Source organism: Trichomycterus rosablanca, chromosome 27 (genome assembly GCF_030014385.1).
Source record: "Trichomycterus rosablanca isolate fTriRos1 chromosome 27, fTriRos1.hap1, whole genome shotgun sequence".
Lineage (NCBI taxonomy): Eukaryota > Metazoa > Chordata > Actinopteri > Siluriformes > Trichomycteridae > Trichomycterus > Trichomycterus rosablanca.
The window spans coordinates 7,196,370-7,216,472 of NC_086014.1; the positions used below are offsets into that span (position 1 = coordinate 7,196,370).

Genomic DNA, 20,103 nt, shown 5'->3' on the forward strand with positions numbered 1-20,103 from the left:
AGAACACCATACCTACTGTGAAGCATGGGGGTGGAAACATCATGCTTTGGGGCTGTTTTTCTGCAAAGGGGACAGGACGACTGATCCGTGTTAAGGGAAGAATGAACGGGGCCATGTATCGTGAGATTTTAAGCCAAAACCTCCTTCCATCAGTGAGAGCATTGAAGATGGAACGTGGCTGGGTCTTCCAGCATGACAATGATCCCAAACACACCGTTCGGGCAACGAAGGAGTGGCTCCGTAAAAAGCATTTCAAGGTCCTGGAGTGGCCTAGCCAGTGTCCAGACCTCAACCCCATAGAAAATTTGGGGAGTCCGTGTTGCCCAGCGACAGCCCCAAAACATCACTGCTCTAGAGGAGATCTGCATGGAGGAATGGGCCAAAAAACCAGCTACAGTGTGTGCAAACCTGGTGAAGACTTACAGGAAACGTTTGACCTCTGACATTGCCAACAAAGGTTATGTTGCAAAGTATTGAGTTGAACTTTTGTTATTGACCAAATACTTATTTTCCACCATAATTTACAAAAAAATTCTTTAAAAATCCTACAATGTGATTTCCTGGATTTTTTTTTTCTCATTTTGTCTCTCATAGTTGAAGTGTACCTATGATGAAAATTACAGACCTCTCTCATCTTTCTAAGTAGGAGAACCTGCACAATCAGTGGCTGACTAAATACTTTTTGGCCCCACTGTATGTAGTCAGAAAATTATCAACATATGACGACTTGTAATCACAATCACAGGTTCTAATCACTATATATATATATACACCGATCAGCTATAACATTAAAACCACCTCCTTGTTTCTACACTCACTATCCATTTTAAGAAAACCCCTTACCATATAGAAGCACTTTGCAGTTCTACAATTACTGACTGTAGTCCATCTGTTTCTCTGCATACTTTTTTAGATACTGTATATTTTTGGTTGGTGGACTATTCTCAGTCCAGCAGGGACTGTGACATGTTTAAAAACTCCAGCATAATACCTGCTCTGTAGTGGTCCTGGGAGAGTCCTGACCATTGAAGAACAGCATGAAAGGAGCTAACAAAGTGTGTAGAGAAATAGATGGACTACAGTCAGTGCTTCTATATGGTAAGTGGAGCTGAAAAATGGACAGTGGGTGTAGAAACAAGTAGGTGGTTTTAATGTTATGACTGATAAGTATATATTGGGAAGGACAGTCATAAATAAACATATTCCACTATATATCTTTGTATAAGCTAGTATCTGTCAGTGTTCCCATCAAAAAACACAGAAAAGAAATCCCCTTACCCCAGTCTTGCCAACTTAGCGACTTTGTCGCTATATTTAGCGAGTTTTCAGACCCCTCTAGCGACTTTTTTTCAAAAAGCGACTAGCAACAAATCTAGTGACTTTTTTTGGTGTTATTAGAGACTTTTGGAGACTCAGACGTGAAAGCACATATCGTTCTGCAGTTACTGTCCTGTTGATTTATCCTACACATCGATTTGTCTTACCGATTTTCTGTCGATTTTGTCCTACCGAGCATGCGCACATCTGTTCAGTGGAACGCCTATAATACTGTGCTACCTTTGCCTAATTTGTTTCTGCTAGCGATTAGTAATGTATGGTTTTAGTTTTAATTCCTTTAAAACTTTAAAGTTAAAGTGTATGTAATGCCGTTATTATGTGACTTTTACTATACAAGGTGCTCAAATTAGCTATACTTGATTGCATACAGTTGAATAACAGTTGTTTATCTAATGCTATGTGTTAACGCTGTATTTAACCAAGTTTATACATGAGTTCAGTGATTTTAGAGCATTTTTCATACATCTAGGTAAGCCAATCCTCGTTAAATAACCATTAACCTTAACATTAGGACAACACAAGAGGTATTCGGTTATTTTTCAGTTTAGTGCTTTTTGATAAGTTCAACTGGTGCAGTCAAGGTTGTGTCTAATAAAGTTCATTACTGAGTGAATATGTTGAGCATTTATTACTTATTGAGCATTTATTACTAATTATGTGTTCCTTATTCCATGTTTTTATGGCCATAGATGAGATCTGTGTGATCTACAGTTTTCTCACTGGGATCTTATCCAACAGGGTCTAATAAATCATGGAGCCAAAACCTTAGAAGATATTCCTCATATGGGTTAGCATATTATTTACTACAAAATGTTTTGTATACTGGCTAATATAAAATTAAATTTAATTCAATTAACATCCTGATTAAAGCAATAAGCCACGAGAGGCCGTGCGTTACTGTGATTTTGTGCCTAAAACTTCTTTCCCGTGCTAAAATCATAGCAGTAACGCACGGTCTCGAGTGGCTTATTGCTTTTATAAAACGGCGGTCAACATAAAATACAATAAATACAACAATGTTTAATTCATAAATGTATTTATTGTGTATAAACTTACAATAAAGCATTCTTCCGCGACGCAAGGTAGTTCGATTAACAGTGTTGCTAGGCAACATGAGGGCGAACATAACATTCACTTTTTCTTTTCAGTGGCGTATTAATATGGAATTATGTGAGGTGGTCATAGGTGCGCGTTTATCGGGGATTTTACAACGGTTTCGAACGCGGCTCAGCCAATCAGATTTTAGGACCGGAACTATCCATTTTATAATAGAGTTTATAATACCTAGTTTATAATAATATATAGACCTATGGAGATGTGCTACCACTACTTACAATAAGATATAGACCTATCGACATGTGCTAACTCTTATGCAAATTAGGCGATGACGTCATTTAGCGACTTCTAGCGACTTTTAGGACAGCCAATAGTTACTTTCCTTACTGAGGAGTTGGCAACACTGCCTTACCCCCAGGTAGATTTGGTCCCCCACAATGTTCAATTCATGGCGTCTTGTATAATACATATGTTTTAGCTAGGGCTGTCGTTAATCGCGTTAATTAACGCTTAACGCGATTAACGCGTTAAAATTTTAATCGCGATTAAAAAAAAAAATCAAGATTAAAATTTTTAATCGAACTATTTTTATTTGGCTGTTTGTGCCACATACATGTGTGTCTCTGTGGTAATTAACTGTATTTCAGATTAATTACGATGTAAAGCGCATGAACTGTCCGATGATAAACTACTTTTAGCGGTTTTCACTTTTTTTACGTGTTGATGAAATGATGAATGAAATCACGCAAGCGTAACGAGTATCTCCATTGGCTGCTAGAGCTGTCCATCAAAACCGTGTAGCTCCGCCTCCTCCCCCTCCGGTAAAAAGTGAAACTCTGTGTGATGTTTCATCTCTACAGTTTATTTAGGTTATTCTATCACATGGTTATATACATAATTTATATTTGTGATGTTTGTAGTTTTCTAAAAACACATTCGTATCTGATATTTATATGGACTAAGCGTTTACATGGACTGTTTTAATTAACACTTTTTTATATAGCTACAGTCAATTACTTATGGATAATGTTTGCTAACTTGACTGTTTCAGGTATTTATAGGTGTTTAAATGGTAATTTAGAACCAAGGACAGATTAAGGATAGTCTGGGCCCCTGGGCAAAAATTGCTTGAAATTGCTTGTCTTAAATTTAAATAATTGCAAAATTGCTAAATTAATTTGTGTCTCTGCGCTTAAGAGAAATTGAACATAATAATTTTGAAACAATACAAATTCAGAAACGGTAGCTTGCCTGGCAATTTGTAGGTCCCTAGAAAGTCAAGGAGCCATGGTAAACGACTTCTATGGAAGTCAAGGGCCCCATAGCAGGGGCCCTCGTGATCAAGGGCCCTCTAATGGTATGCCCTGCTCTTCTCTAGGGCCCCCTGGTAGGGGCTCTCATAACCAGGGCCCTCTAAAAATATGCCCCCCTCTTTCCTAGGACCCCTAATAGCCAGAAGTCGAAGTCAGAGCAGTGCCACAACGCCTCATCCATTTTCATAAGGGGCCCAAAAGCATGGCTAGGGCCCAAAAGCATGGCTAGGGGCCCCAAAAGCATGGCTAGGGCCCCCAAGAGGCCCTGGGGTCAAAGTCCCTAATAGTCAGAGGATCCTTAAAATGGAGGGCCCTCGGAAATAAAAAATATATTGTATCATAAATGTTGATAGGCATCGCAAAATGTTTTGGGCCAGGGCCCCCCCGGGGCCCCCTGACCTCAAGGGCCCCTGGGCGCTGGCCCCACTGGCCCGGTCAGTAATCCAGCCATGTTTAGAACAGTATTTCCCAGTATTCTTTCTGCACAAACACAGTATTAAAGGGTTTTCTTAATAGATCTATGAAATAATCATATCTGTGTTTTGATGCTTTATTGATGCCTTATATTAGATCAAAACATTATGGTTGGTGCACCTGTTTTCAGTGTCAGGGCCATGAACAGGAAAAGATCCTCACTTTTGTCAGATAATGTGCTTTCTACAATGAATTTAGATTTAATAATTTTATCATATTTTATGAATGTTTTATTGGTAAACACGTTCTTGCAATAACAATGTGCATAACTGTTCAAATGTTGCTTAATTATTAGTTTGCGATTAATTGAGATGAATACATATATATTAGGGCTGTCACACGATTAAAAATTTTAATCGAGATTAATCGCGATTAATTTTGTTCTTTAATCTCGATTAAAAATTTTAATCGTGTGACAGCCCTAGTTTTAGCCTATACGTATTAGCTAGCCTTTTTATTTTAACATCAACAACCACTTTAAATATAAAGAAAAGGTGCACTTCCTAACTCTTTTGTGTGTTCAGGTGCATATAAAGATAATTATCTTTTATCCCGTGTTTGTATTAGGCTCAGTGGGTAGACCTAGCCAGAGACCTAGTGTAGGTGGTGCGTGATTATTCAATGAGTGTTTGAATACATTATGCTAATGAAGGCGCTCGTGAAGCCCGAAGGCGAGTAGGTGGGAAGCTGAGGAAACACTTGGTAGTCGGGCGAACTTTGCTTAAGGTTTGAGAAAATGTCTCCGTAGTTTTGTATAAATCGGTCGGAGTTTGCGAGGGGAGAGTTTTATTCCACTCAGTGTCACGAATGGATCCTAATTTAAATCTAATCAGGAGAATATTTTCCTTTTTTCTCTTTTCTGCTTGCCTGATATGTCAAGGTAAGTTATGTTTAGGTTGTTTGTTGATGTTTTGCTGTCTAGCTTTCATATAATACATTTAAATCAGTGTAAAATGGTACACAAAGCGCATAAATGGAGTATTATAATTTTGTGCTGTTTCTTTGTGATATGTTTTGTTGTTGTTGTTGTTGTTGTTTTGAAACTGTTGCACATGCACTAAAATTATTTCTTTTACAGGGTGTGTTTTGTGTGGCGCTGAAAATGTCAATTTAACTCATCAGCACAATCATGAAAAGTAAGTTTTTCTGTTTTACTGCTTACTTTAATTCGTTATTCAGTATTATTGACTGGAAAATAATAAAATATGAGTTACATTGGGGTCTGTTGGTGCTATAGGGTAATTAACAGTATAAAACGGATAGTCCCGGTCCTAAAATCTGATTGGCTGAGCCGCGTTCGAAGCCGTTGTAAAATTCCCGTTAAACGCACACCTAGGACCACCTCACATAATTCCATATTAATACGCCACTGAAAAGAAAGAGGGAATGTTATGTTCGCCCTCATGTTGCCTAGCAACACTGTTAACGCACTACCTGGGGTCGCGGAAGAATGCTTTTTGTAAGTGTCTTTGTAAATAAAAACATTTATTTATTGAACACTTGTATTTTATTATATTTTATGTTGACCGCCGTTTTATAAAAGCAATAAGCCACTCGAGACCGTGCGTTACTGCTATGAAAACGGGGAAAGACGTTTTAGTTGGCTTATTGCTTTAATAATGCCTTGGCAGCTCAGCAGATTGATAGATAATATTTTACACAAGTCTATTCTAATGTTCTAATGTATATAGTTTATAGATCTGTAATCCAGATCCCAGTATCTCGTGGTCGAATGCTTCCTTTTTACGTCCAACACAAGTGCTGATTACCTGAGAGAAACAAACACTGCCTTGTTTCTCACTGTGTGTGTGTGTGTGTGTGTGTGTGTGAGCAGCAGGAGCAGCAGAATAATGCTGGAGAAATGGAAGCCCCCTTCACTAGCGGAACAGGTAGGAGCTGCTCTGAGGCGGTGGACCGTTGCACTCAGCGCTCTCAGACGCGCCGGGTCCACGCACCAGGGCTAGATCTAGTCTTAAGGTTAAATGCATGCACAGCTTGTTGGAAATTCCAATCCAGAACTATTCAAATAAAAGCACCCCTTTCCTTTTATGACAACCTCCAACCATTTGGAAACGTTTTTAATTGCAGTGTGTCTGTGAGAATATGTGCCCGTTTTTTAAAAAGGTCCTCTCAAGGTTTCTTTCAGTATTTTTATTTATTTATTTTTTAATGCATTTTCTCCCCCTTTAGCCATCCATCATGCTTTCTCTCCGCCTATGCCGATCTCTGCTCTGACCGAGGAGATCGAAGCTAACTAGGGTTGGGCGGTAGTTGGGGGGGTGGGGGGTGTTGGACAAACTTTACAGTGTACAAACTTTACAGTGTAATCACACCATTCAAATGTTTTATTATAAAAAGATTTAACAATCTGAACGTCAAACATTGCTTATCTTGTCTGATCTATAATAAATACGTAAAGTATAAATGCATGTGTATCAATTACACTTTAACACAAACATTAACACATAACATTTTGGCATTGTAATCTCTCTCTGCCCACACAAAACAGAATAATAGCAGGCTACACACTTCAATATATTTCAAAAGTTAACTGCTTAGTTTATAGTTACAGATATTTCTTAAAAGTGTATGAACGTGTACGATTAGTTATTCCTGTAATCCAGAATTAAGTTCTATACCGTAACAAAAAATATGAATGTAAATGTTCATGTTGCGATGACGGTGATGTAAAATAATGTTAAAATAATTCAAAGTCCAAACATTTGAGTGGTTAACGAGAACGCTACTTTACATGTCACACAAGCTCCGTGCAAAACACGAGCACGGAAACGGTACAAATCCGATCTATTCCCTACACACTCGCTCCCTACGCCCTATAGTGCGCTTAACATTCTTAAAGGGCCAGACAATATATTTTATAATTCAAATTACACGACAGGTGAGACATTCTTTTTTCTTAATATAGCGCTTTTATTTAGGAAAAAATAGTTCTTACATAGGCAGGAAAATCTATGGCAGACAAGAGTCAGAACAGCGGATTGGGCGTAACGTTATTATTACTGTTTGCTCCTTTTTCTCAACACTTGTGCTCGATTTACACTGAAGATATATTTAGTAAATAAGTACATGCCCGCGCATGCACGCGCTTGTGTTCATTTCCGGTTGAACTGATAAAAAATGTTGATTTTGAAAAATTAAAAGACGAGCCGTTTTTCAGTTTCTGCTTGTTAGCTCACAGCTAACACTAGCCAGTGTGGCTCTTCACTCGTCTCTGTGTTATCACCAGTGAGCACCCCACAGCCAATCAGCGAGCTCCAACCGCCTACCCCTCCCACCCCTCCCTCACTGTGGATGCGCGCATGTCCTAAAGTCTCAGTTTTCAAGGTAAACCTGAAGCAGAAATTTGGCGCTTCACATTTAAAAAATACCGTCACCATTTTTGAATACCGTCACCATTTCTAAATACCGCGGTATACAGTAATATCGTCATACCGCCCAACCCTACTCTTTATAAATTTTTTTTTATTTCTGCGCAGTTCTTATCGGCTGTAATCCACCCATTCAGCTTGGCATCAGTAGAAGGAATCAGTCAGAGCTGTTTAATATCGCGGAGAGCGAGCGAGACGCGCGCGCACACACACACAAAGAGAGAGAGAGAGAGAGACAGAGAGAGAGCCATAACCGAGCTACAGAGAGAACATACAGAAAATGAGCACAAATAACTAAGAAATAAACTTGTTTAATTATGTTAAATCTGATTATTTCATGGTGCGTATGTTTTAAAGCAGAAATAAACACAGGCACATCTCTGCACAAAAGAGGATTGTTCTGAAACTTAATGCGATGCAACCACAGTATGTCTCTTCTCTGTAGTTTTTTCTCTTCTTTTAAAATAAATATTTTTTCTCATTTAAGTGTTGTTTGAATTAGGCCTACATTTAAGGCAAGGTCGCAAAATGTTCATGATTGTTCATCACTGATATTAATATCGGGGCTGTCTTATAGTTTACCCAGTAGCGCTTCCCGAGGAACGAAGAGTCATTTTTTTGAACGGCTCTTTAAAAAAAACCGAGCCAAAAGATCCAGCTCCCTTCAATGAGCCATAATTCCCATAACTACAACCAATCAGTGAGCTCCAACCGCCTACCTCTCCCACCCCTCCCTTACTGTGGATGCGCGAATGTCTTAAAGTCTCAGTTTTCAAGGTAGATCTGAAGCAGAAATTTGGCGCTTCACATTTTTTTAAATACCGTCAACATTTTTTAAATACCGCGGTATACCGCAATACCGTCATACCGCCCAACCCTAAAGCTAACCCGCGACCCCTCCGTCACGTGAGCAGCAAGCCGCATGCATCTCATCACCCACACATTGGCGAGTGTTGCGCCACCTAGCGTCGTGTACGGAGGGACACACCCTAAGAGCACTCTTTCCTCATCTCTGTGTAGGCGCCTCTAATCAGCCAGCAGAGGTCGTAACTGCACCATTCTGACAGAGAGAGACCCATATCCGGCTTTAGTCCCGCCCATCTGAACAACAGGCCAATCGTTGTCCATAGCCGTTCAGCCCGAGCCGGCAGGGCAGAGATGAGATTCGATACGATGTATTCGAGATCCAGCCCTGGTTGCAGTGCGTGCAGCTGCGCCACCTGAGCGGCCTTTCAGTAATTTTAAGGACCCATTTCTTCATACATCTCATTTAGTTTGCATAGGGACATAATTCCTAAAAATTGAAAACATAATGTATTTTCTACAAGGCTGTAGCCATGAATTTAACCTTTGGAAAGGAACCAAATCTGTGGGGGTTCCTGCCAAATCAAAAACTGATGGGAACACTGATGGATCCTAGCATTATGCCAAGCTAGTGAGAGGAATATGTTTGTTTATAATTTTATATCAGTATATTGGGGGCATTTTGAGCTATCTGAATATTGGGGGTTGTCCCCACTAATGTATACAGTATTGTGATTACGGGTTTGATTTTCAATCATCAATTTAATAAACCTGTTAGCAACAAGTGTGGCTAAAACACTTAAATGCATTAATAAGCTGGGGTTTCTATACTTTTAGCAGCACAGTGTATGTATTTAAAGTCAGACAGCCGTATTTAGAAAAGCCGCAAATGTCGCTACCCATGCTGGACTAGACTGCATCAAACCTTTTAACACTCTTTACCTGTTGAAACAAAATGTCTAAGCTAAATGTCAGTTTCGTCTGTTAAATGTAAATTAATAGAGCCTTTTGTTATCAACATTTACGTCAAGGTTTTTAAAGGCCATTTGTCCATGAGATCAGTTGCATGCAGTGTCTACGGTGTCTTTGTTAGGTTTTGTAATATTGGTAAAGTGAGGTTTGGCATCCTGAATATTGGTCGAGTTATAGTGTGCTTTGATAAACATGGTAAACTGCTTGCTTTGTCTCATTTTGGGGGATGAAGGGCATCATTGGGAGGGCATGGCAGGTGGTTTCGGGTGTCTCTGTAGAGACTCTCCCCAGTGAACCGCTATTCAGACTCTTTCTTTCTTTCTCTTTCCCTCTCTTTTTTAGACACACACACACACACACACACACACACTGGCCCCCTTTATAATACCTTGTCTAAATCCATGTCTGACAGTTACGTCAGCTACATGAAATTACTCACATCTTAGATATCAGGTAAAATGTTTAAAAAGGGGCACATGGAGTACAGCCAGGTTTTGGTCAGATAAGAGACAACTGCTTAGTTTAGAAGGTTTCACTAAAATAAATTCATTTTGAAAAGGAATGTTTTGCTTCAGAATACAGATTAGGAAAAAAACATCGATGTGCCGGGCATCGTCACAGACATGATGGGCTTTGTCTGTGGTAAGGTTGGGGGTGGGGGTTTGAATGAAGCCCTGCGATAGATTGCCGTGCTGTCCACTGTATTCCAGCCTTGCGCCCAGTTTCTATGATGAAACCGGACCTGCTGCGACTCTGATCAGGATAAAGCAGTTAATTAAAATAAATACTGATACATTAACTTCTGACAGTACAAGGCTTTTACTTTAAGGTGGTCCAGCTGGCCCATCTTCCCACCTTTTTTTGCCCACTTTCCTCTTTTTTTTTATTTGATGAGGCAGTATAAAAAAAATCAGTGTGAAAAGACAACAAAATGGCTATAACAAGCAGACAGGGTGAGACAGGGTGAGAGAGGGTGTGGGAAACATAACAAAGCACCTGTGTGTGGGACCCCGGGGAGCATGTTGCACTCAGTGACCAAGATCAAGAAAGGAAATTATGTATATATGATGTTACAATAGCAAACAGTAGATTTCTTGATTTTGGCCATTGGGTTCACGATATTTTAGATTGCAGTGTCATGATTCTGAATCTCATTATACATATTTATATTACATTATAAAATATTTATGATGAAAATAAAACAAAAGTCAAGTCAAGACTTGCCTGCTTTATATTCAGCGAATATAAAAAGTCTACACACCTCTGTTACAATGCCAGGATTTTAAAAAATAATGTTTATCAGCATGGCACATCTTGACTTGGCTACCTTTGTCCACTCTTTTTTGCAAAAGCGCTCCAAATCTGTAAGATTGTGAGGGCATCTCCTTAGGTCACCCCAAAGATTTGCCATTGAAATAAGAGTTGGGCTTTGGCTGGGCCATTTCAAAACTGTGATCTTCTGGTGGAGGTATGCTTTGGGTCGTTGTCATGCTAAAGAGTGATATTACTCTTCATCTTTACCATTTTAGCAGAAGCCTTAAGGTTTTGCACCAGTTGTGACTGATATTTGGAACTGTTCATAATCTCCTCCACCTTGACTAACCCCTCAGTTAAAAAAAAACAGGCTCAAAGTATAATGCTGCCACCAGCATGCTTCACTGTGAATTTGGTGTTCTTTTGGTGCTCTTCAGTGTTGTTCTTGGGCCAAACATTAATTGTTGTCACACGTAGAACAAAACCAGTACTTGCCAGAAATTCCTGTAGCTCTTTTTTGTTGTTGTAGGCCAATTGGTAATGCCTTGGAATTTTTTTTGATGCTTTTGATGGCTTGCCTTTGATGCCTTGTTTGCAGACCATGGCTTTTGCTGTAGGATACAACTAACAAGTAAACAAGTAAGAGTCACATACAGTGGTACACGTTGGTTCTGGGACTGGTGTTGAGTTTTAAAGGTGTTGAGTTTCAAGGTATTTTTTCCCATAAGGATGTTTGGGAAACCTGGTAATGCGTTCCATGGTCCTGTGGAACTGCATATATTTTAGGCTAATGTAAAGTAAAGGTAACGTGACAGTTTTATTGTATTATTATATTAATTTTTAACTGTTTTCCAATTGCATTTCAGTGTTTTTATATAGACTTATTGTACTAAAACAATGAGAACTTATGAGAAGTAATAATTAAGGGAAGCTTAGTGTTCCTGTGTCGTTCATTTAGTACATTAATCCACATTTTTTTTTTATGATAAACTCAGAAAAGGTGATTCTCACAATTTCTCAGAACCCCCAGCTATAATGCTGATTCGTCTTATCTGTACCCTTTTATTAAGTATTACCGCACCATTTTTATCTTAAAAACATGGCGCACATTGAATTTAAGGGAAACATTGAGTTTAAGGGTACAAATTTCTTTACCAAGGCGTTGTTTCGAAGATTTTGAGTTTAGGGGACGTTGAGTTACATGGTACCACTGTAGACACATTTTTGTATAGTTGTGTAACAATAAATAGTTAGGAGAAGTTTAATTATTGGTTATAATGAAATTATTTTGTTTGGTTATAGAATTGAAGCAATTAGAGGGGTAAAATGTGTTCTGGACCAGTAATCTCTTGCTAATTAATCATTCTTCTGGCACTTCCCAAACCCTAATGCATCAGTCAGATCTTCGGCAGTGAGCTTTATATCATTCCAGCTGGTGTTTGGCATTGTTAATGGTGGACTTGTGTTAGCTGCTTACCAATAGACATCTATCTAATGAAGCTCCAGACAAGCATTTCTTCAAAATTTAGTTTGGAACTTGATAGTTAGTATTGCAATTGAAATAAAAAAACTGTTGATTTTCAATGCTTCATGCTTTAGCTCATAATTAACATGCTTTTTTGGGGAATTTTGTACTTTACCACTTTGCAGCTACAGTGTTGAATACCAACATGTTACAGGCTTTTAAACTCACCCTGTCAGAGGACTTAAATCCTTAACTTTAGTAAACAACCTAAATATTTTAGAGACATATGCTTAATGTTTGATTGAATTCTACTAGAGGTAAAATTCGTTTTCATGGGTAACAGTGCACGTGTGGTGGTCTAATGAATCAACTTTTTAAATCGTTTGTGGTAACAGTCAGCAGTCAATAGCAAATATTTGCCCTACGAAGCTGCCGTTATTCAATTTTACCTCCTGAATAAAGATTTTTTATGGTAAATTACTTGACATGAAATGTACTGTCTGATCTGCCACTAATAATATTTAAATGTTCTTTTCTTTTTTGCTCAGTTTAGCAACATAACTTCAGAGCCAAGAAAAGCAGATACAACAGGTGCCCACAGAAACAGAGGTAAGGGCTACTAACAGAGGTGGGTGGTGTTGGTGTGGGGGATTTCAAAACATGAACGAGAACCGTTAAGGTAGGCTAAATCTTTGATTTCTGAAAAATAAGGTCCATGAAATTAAGCACATTTTCATGTGAATTTAGTAGGGCCCTATTAGTTGTGTAACATTTGTTCCTGCTGTTTCATACTGTCCTGCGTTGTTTTTTGGGGGGTTATGCATGTATTGCCAATTTACTTTTATGTAATTAGGCCAAGTCTTACATAGGTGGTTTGTAAAAATAATGATTTGTGTCAATTCATTTTCCATTGCCAATTGTCAGACCAATTTTACTGACAGGGATGGTTCATTTAAGTTTTATTTAATAATTTTGCATCTTAGAATTTGGTTTTGGAGCTTTTGTTTGGAGAGTGCAAAGCCACTGCGTTTATATGCGTCACCACCTTCAACTGAATACTTAGACATACATAGTAATTATAGTGACTGTAATGCGGTTGATCGCACCTCACCACTGAAGTGGCAGGTGAAGCAAAATAAAGAAATACAGAACAAGCCAGCGATGGCAAATTGCACCCCCATTGCACCGTGCAGCATGGTTTCAAACATGAGGCCTGCTCCAGAAAAGTCAAGTCAAGTCAAATTTATTTATATAGTGCTTTTTACAATGGACATTGTCTCAAAGCAACTTTACAGAATCCAGGACCAACAGACAAAAAAAACCCTGGCTGGCATGCCTTCTCTGGGGCAATTTGCTTGTCCAGGATGGTTCCCTAGTGAAACCTAAAAAAGGCTGCAGCGCTAGCTGAGTTCCTAGAAAGAGATAAAAAGTGTACTGTCCTTATATGGCACCAAAAAACCTTAGTCTTAGTCTTAGATATCGCTTACAAGCATGATTGGGTCAAGGTTTGCCACTTTGCAAAAAACTGCATAAGCAAAAAGCCCAACAATTGAAGAACAATGTTTCTCAATGTAAGATCGCAAAGAATTTAAAGAGATCACCATTTACAATCCATTGCATTATTAAAAGATTTAAATAATCTGTGAAAGTCTCTATGTGCAGAGGACAAGGCAAAAAAAAAAACCAGTATTGAATGTCAGGACTTTTGATCCCTCAGATGGATGCGTTAAAAACTGGCATGTTCTGTTATGAATATAATGGGGAAAAAACAGCTGGTGTCCTTAGTTCCCAAATGAGTACAGAACGTTGTTAAAAGAAAAAGTGATGTAACACAGTGGTAAACATGTTTCTGTCTCAACCTTGTTTTGGAATTGCTGATTTTTTTTATATTTAAAATTTAACCCACCAAAAGTCGTAATATGCTGTATGTTTCTGTGTTTTGCAGGTATAAACACTTGCTTATCACCTTGCCTAAATGGGGGTCAGTGTCTCTATCCAGACACCTGCAACTGCTCCCTCTATCATGCCACTGGATCACGCTGTCAAACAGGTACTTATTTTTATTATTTTACATTAGCAGCTACTCATTCCACCCTAGTGTTGGCTTTATTGTTCGGATTTTCAGTGAGTATTGTTACTAAAGTAAATGGCCCATTTACTGTATGCCCAAACACAGGGCATGAGAGTGCTGGCATATTCCAGTTGTACATTTATTTATTTATATTAACTAGGACTTACTGAATATTTACATGAATGCTTATACAGTCCTTTATAGCATGCATATAAGCTGGCAGATGTTTTAGTTCCCAATAAAGGTTCGGAGAGAGAGATGACATGTCGGTCATGGGGGCAGTACAATTATGAGACCTTTGATGGACTTTACTACTACTTCCCTGGAAAGTGCAGCTACACACTCCTGAGAGACTGCGAGGACAGCACACAGTCAAGTGTGTCCATACAGGTACATATTCATTTACACAGCTAAACACAATTACTAAAGAGGTACGTGTTTTGTACTTTCTTAACCACTTATCCAATCAGGATCGCGAGGGGGTGCTTGAGCCTATCCCAGCTTTTCAATGGGCGCATGGCACACAGTAACACTCCGGACAGGGTGCCAGTCCATTGCAGGGCAGACACACATACACACACCCATTCACCTATAGGACAATTCAGTGTCTCCAATTAACCTGACTGCATGTTTTTGGACTGTGGGAGGAAACCGGAGCGTCCGGAGGAAACCCACGCAGACACGGGGAGAACATGCAAACTCCACACAGAAAGGACCCAGACCGCCCTACCTGGGGATCGAACCCAGGACCTTCTTGCTGTGAGGCGACAGTGCTACCCACCTAGCCACCGTGTAAACAGAATTAATTAGTTTTGATGTGATATTATATATAGCAGATTAAGATGGATCATAGGTGGCTTACTGGAGAGGTTACTTTGTGTGTGTGTGTGTGTGTGTGTGAGAGAGAGGGAGTGTGTGTGAGTTGTTGGACAGTTTAGTAAAGCGATCTCCTCATTACAGGCAGTTATGTCCCATTTAGTTTAATACAGTAATTACAGGCTAAGCCAGAACAGCACTGGCCTTGTTTTCCAAGATTTACTGATGGAAATACAATACAGTGAAGCTACTTTAGTCTAGACTGGTGGATGAAGTGTCAACATAATTTAAAAAGAAATTAATTTTCTTTTTAAATTATGTTACAAGCGACAAATTGGGAAAATGTACATGACTTTACCTTGTCTTAGGTTTGGTTTATCTAAACACTAAAAGCTTGTGAATAGATTTAAACTATAAGAGTGTGTCTATGTTCTTATTTAAAAGTAGATAAAGGCTAATTTATTGTATTGACAGTGTGAGCCACCATGTTTTTACTATAGAAAACTGCCCCACATGTAGGGAAATCATTGTGACCACTATGAGTCTCCTATTTGAGGGATTTCCTAAATCCAGTATAACAGTAGCCACAAATGCACAGTTATATAAAGGTCTGTTGCTTTTTGGTTAGGATTAGGGTCCCAAAAGTAGGAGACTCATAGTGGTCACTATGATTTCCCTGCATGAGCGGCAGCTTTTTATAGTAAAAGCATGGTAGTTTACACTGTGAACAATAATAAAGTAGCGTTAATCTGTTTTTTTTTTTCAATGCATTTTCTCCCTTTTTCTTTAGATTTTTAGTGCGTCCAATTTTTTACCCATTTGCGTTATGCTTCCTCTCCACTGCTGCTGACTCCTGTCCCAATTGAGGAGAGCGAACTGACACACGCCCCCCTCCCGACACGTGAGCAGTAGCCGACTGCATTTTTTTACTTGCACTAGGCGAGTTCACATGCGAATCAGCCCTGTGCACGGAGAGCCACACCCTGATCAGCATTATTCCTCTACTCTGTGCAGACGCCATCAATCAGCCAGCAGAGATCGTAATTGCATCAGTTATGAGGTCCATATCTGGCTCCCTACCCTGTATGAACAACAGCCAAACTTTGTTCATATAGCCGCCCAGCCCAGTCGGATGGCAGAGCTGAGATTCGATACAATGTATTCGAAATCCCTGCTCTGGTATGCTAGCGTATTTTACTGCGTATTTTACTGCTGCGTCACTTTAATCTGTTTAAAACTGCAAAATTTACTTCAACATTACTGGGTTAATGTTATACAAATTATATTATGTAATTATATAATTACATAATCATGTAATGTTATGCATTTTTTTCTTGCAGGGTTAATGTTATACAAATTGTATTATGTTATTATATAATTACATAATCATGTAATGTTATACGTTTTTTTCTTGTAGGTCCAAAATGATCCAGATTGCAGTTTAAATGCATACTCCTGCACTCGCTCAGTAAGCCTCTTCTTGCCATGGGAGGGTGAAATTAGGTTGCAAAACTTCAATGCCAGCTTTAAAGGTCAAAGGTAACAAAATATGCTTCCTGAAAGTTTTATCGAGGACAGCTGTGTTAAAAAAAAATCTTAATCTGTATTCATTTTAGTATTAAAATAACCAAATTTTAAATTCTTACACTTTATGAACTTAAGTCATATATTACTATACACAGACCAGCCATAACATTAAAACCACCTCCTTGTTTCTACACTCACTGACATTTTATCAGCTCCACTTACCAAATAGAAGCACTTTGTAGTTCTACAATTACTGACTGTAGTCCATCTGTTTATCTACATGTTTTGTTAGCCCCCTTTCATGCTGTTCTTCAATGGTCAGGACCACCACAGAGTAGGTATTACTTGGGTGATGAATCATTCTCAGCACTGCAGTGACACTGACATGGTGGTGGTGTGTTAGTGTGTGTTGTGCTGGTATGAGTGGATCAGACACAGCAGCGCTGCTGAAGTTTTTAAATAACTCACTTGTCACTGCTGGACTGAGAATAGTCCAGCAACCAAAAATATCCAGCCAACAGTGCCCTGTGGGCAGCGTCCTGTGACCACTGATGAAGGTCTAGAAGATGACCAACTTAAACAGCAGCAATAGATGAGCGATCGTCTCTGACTTTACATCTACAAGGTGGACCAACCAGTGGACACTCCAGCAGCGCTGCTGTGTGTGATCCACTCATACCAGCACAACACACACTAACACACCACCACCATGTCAGTGTCACTGCAGTGTTGAGAATTCACCATCTAAATAATACCTGCTTTGTGGGGGTCCTGGGATAGTCCTGACCATTGAAGAACAGGGTGAAAGCAGGTTAAAAAGGTATGTAGAGAAATAGATGGACTATAGTCAATAATTGTAGAACTACAAAGTGTTTCTGTATGGTAAGTGGAGCTGATAAAATGGACAGTGAGTGTAGAAACAAGGAGGTGGTTTTAATGTTATGTCTGATCAGTGTATAACTATATAAAATTGTGGTTTTCTTTCATAAAAAAGAACCAGTGCTACAAGGGTCTGTGTTCCCAGTAAAGAGGCCAGTAAGGGTAAACAGTATTTAAAAATCCCAATAACACTGCTGTACCTGCCATACTCATACCGGAACAACACACACCACCATGTCATTACCATATTACTGTCATTGCAGAGCTCAAATTGACCCACTACTCAAACATTATCAGGTCAGTGGGGGTCATTAAGCGTTCCCAGAGAAACAGCTACATTTAGTAATTTTATACCTTCAAAGTTTATCTGTATGTTAAGTGTTGCTAATAAAATAATTACTGTACATACCCAGTAGGTGTATCTAATAAAGTGCTCACTGGTTGTATAGTATAGGTAATAATGCACTGTTATGTTTTAAACAATATCTGTTTGTCTTGAAGAGAAAAATTAACCACTCTTTGTGTTGTTTCTGATTTTTTTAGTCTTCAGCTGCCCCATAATATCCATGATATTGAGCTAGAGCGGATCTCCGACTACATCCTGGTATCACAGCAACAGAGGTTCACACTGGCATGGCAGGGCCTCAGTGGTTCCATCTACATTAAGATGAGCCCAGAGTTTGTAGGGCGCACTTGCGGACTGTGTGGTAACTTCAACGCAGACGTTCAGGATGACCTAAAGACCAGCTATGGTAAGATTTATTTTGTAGCTTTTTATTTTTAAAATTATTGCTTGTTATGTATGGAGAGGAATTACATTCAAGCGGGAAATTCTGCACACCCCTTTCACCTTCTCCACGTTTTATTATGTCACAGACTCATTCTACTGTATAATAGATTGAGTTCTTTTTTGCCTCAAACATCTACACACAATCACCAATAATTAAGAAGTGAAAACAGGGTTTAGAAAATATGCCATTTTATTTTACTGACAAAATGGTTTATTTAGGGTTTACATATCTGTACACACCCCTAGCCTAATACTTGGTTGATGCACCTTTGGCAGCAATTATAGAGTATATAATATAAAGTAAGGTGTTTGGGTTTTTTTGTCCTGTTTGTCACATTTGTCATATATTGTGACTATAGTCAAATGTCTTTAGTTTTGTAGTGTGGTCACTTCTTGCTCTAAGTATGTGAGTGAAGGGATTTATTTGTGTTCCTTGGGTGGTCCAGGTGTGTTTACAGATGATATTGCTATGTTTGGAAACAGCTGGATTGTGGAGCAGCCGCAGAAGCCCTGTTCAATACTTCCATCTCTATTCCAATCACCCTGCTTTGCACTTGACCTCCAGATTATACAGGTAATTTATATACAGTACACACTTAACAAAACCCATTTATGTAACTCCTCAACCCCAACCTTAACCACCCCATTTATGTAACACCCCAATCTTAAAAATTCCTATTTATGCAACTAACTCCCCAACTTAAAAAATATAATTTATGTAAAACCCCAACCCTACAAATGACCATTTATGTAACTCCCCAACCTTAAAAAACCCATTTATGTAAAACCCCAAACCTACAAATTCCCATTTATGTAACTCCCAACCTTAAAATGGGGTATTTTTGTAAAACCCTAACAATTCCTATTTACTTAACTCCCCAACCCCAAACTTAAAACCCCAATTTATGTAACTTCTCAACCTCATCCTTAAAAAACCCTGTTTATGCAACTCCCAACCCCAACATTAAAAACTTAATTTATGTAACTCCCAACCCCAAGTAGAATGACACAACTTTTGATGTTTTGATATGGAATTTGAATTTGATGCCTGCAACACAGTCAAAAAATATGGGATGGGGCGAAATATGACTAAAATATTTATAGAATATTTAAGTTACACTGTTTTGAAACATTTTCGAAACATTTCCCAAAATCATATTACAACATAAAAAGATGGTTAGAAACTGACAAAAGTACATTTTCAGTCACAGATTCTTGTTTTAATTGCATTTCACAAAATGTGTCAACAATATTTGTACATATGTATTATATACATACAAATATTCACACACCCTTTGTCAACAGAACATTTTAAGTAATGTTGGACTTTTTCTGTTACAGAAAGTGGAGGAGGTCTGTGCATCTTTACTAAAGGAGCCATTTCAATCCTGCCATGAATTTGTCAGTCCATATTCATTCATGGCCAGCTGCTCCAATGACCTCTGCCTGTAAGTACAAACAAAACCATGGTTTTTTTTACATCAATTTTTACACAATTTTCTACATCATCACATTTTTGCTGGATACAGATTTTGGCAATGTTGCCGCCACATTATTTTGGAGAGCTACACTCTGGTCTAAGTGATCAGGGGTTCATTTTACAGAAAGATAATGCCACAAAACATACTGCCAGGCTATGTTAGAACTACCTTAGAAGACTAGAACAAGACAGTAGGCTTCAAATTATAGAACAGCCAACTTAGTCTTTAGACTTTAATCCCATCAAACAGGTTTGGAATGAACTTCCTGCACAATATTTGATTTCTTTTGTAGAAAGAATGACTAGCTTCTGTGTTTGACTGTTTGTATGATTTTTTATTAGAGAATACTGTTTTTTGTGTTATGCCAGATGAAACAGGTCTTTCAAAATGTCTTTCAAAATGTCTTTATCATGTCATATAATGTCAAATGTTTCATCTGCCACTTGATTGGCAGTAGTTTTTGATCTCCTATGG

At 38.6% G+C, this 20,103-nt stretch overlaps 1 protein-coding gene across 1 annotated transcript in view; it reads left to right on the forward strand.

Annotated features, from left to right (window-relative positions):
- Positions 1–6,024: 6,024 nt before the first annotated feature.
- The window catches only part of otog (otogelin), a 114,496-nt gene continuing 100,417 nt past the window's right edge, over positions 6,025–20,103 (forward strand). The window contains exons 1-8 of the mRNA XM_062989360.1: positions 6,025–6,070; positions 12,614–12,674; positions 14,011–14,115; positions 14,369–14,526; positions 16,370–16,491; positions 17,902–18,110; positions 18,595–18,722; positions 19,490–19,596. Of these exons, the coding sequence (XP_062845430.1) occupies positions 6,032–6,070; positions 12,614–12,674; positions 14,011–14,115; positions 14,369–14,526; positions 16,370–16,491; positions 17,902–18,110; positions 18,595–18,722; positions 19,490–19,596 (929 nt within the window). The 5' untranslated portion in view covers positions 6,025–6,031. The remainder of the gene's footprint in view (positions 6,071–12,613; positions 12,675–14,010; positions 14,116–14,368; positions 14,527–16,369; positions 16,492–17,901; positions 18,111–18,594; positions 18,723–19,489; positions 19,597–20,103) is intronic.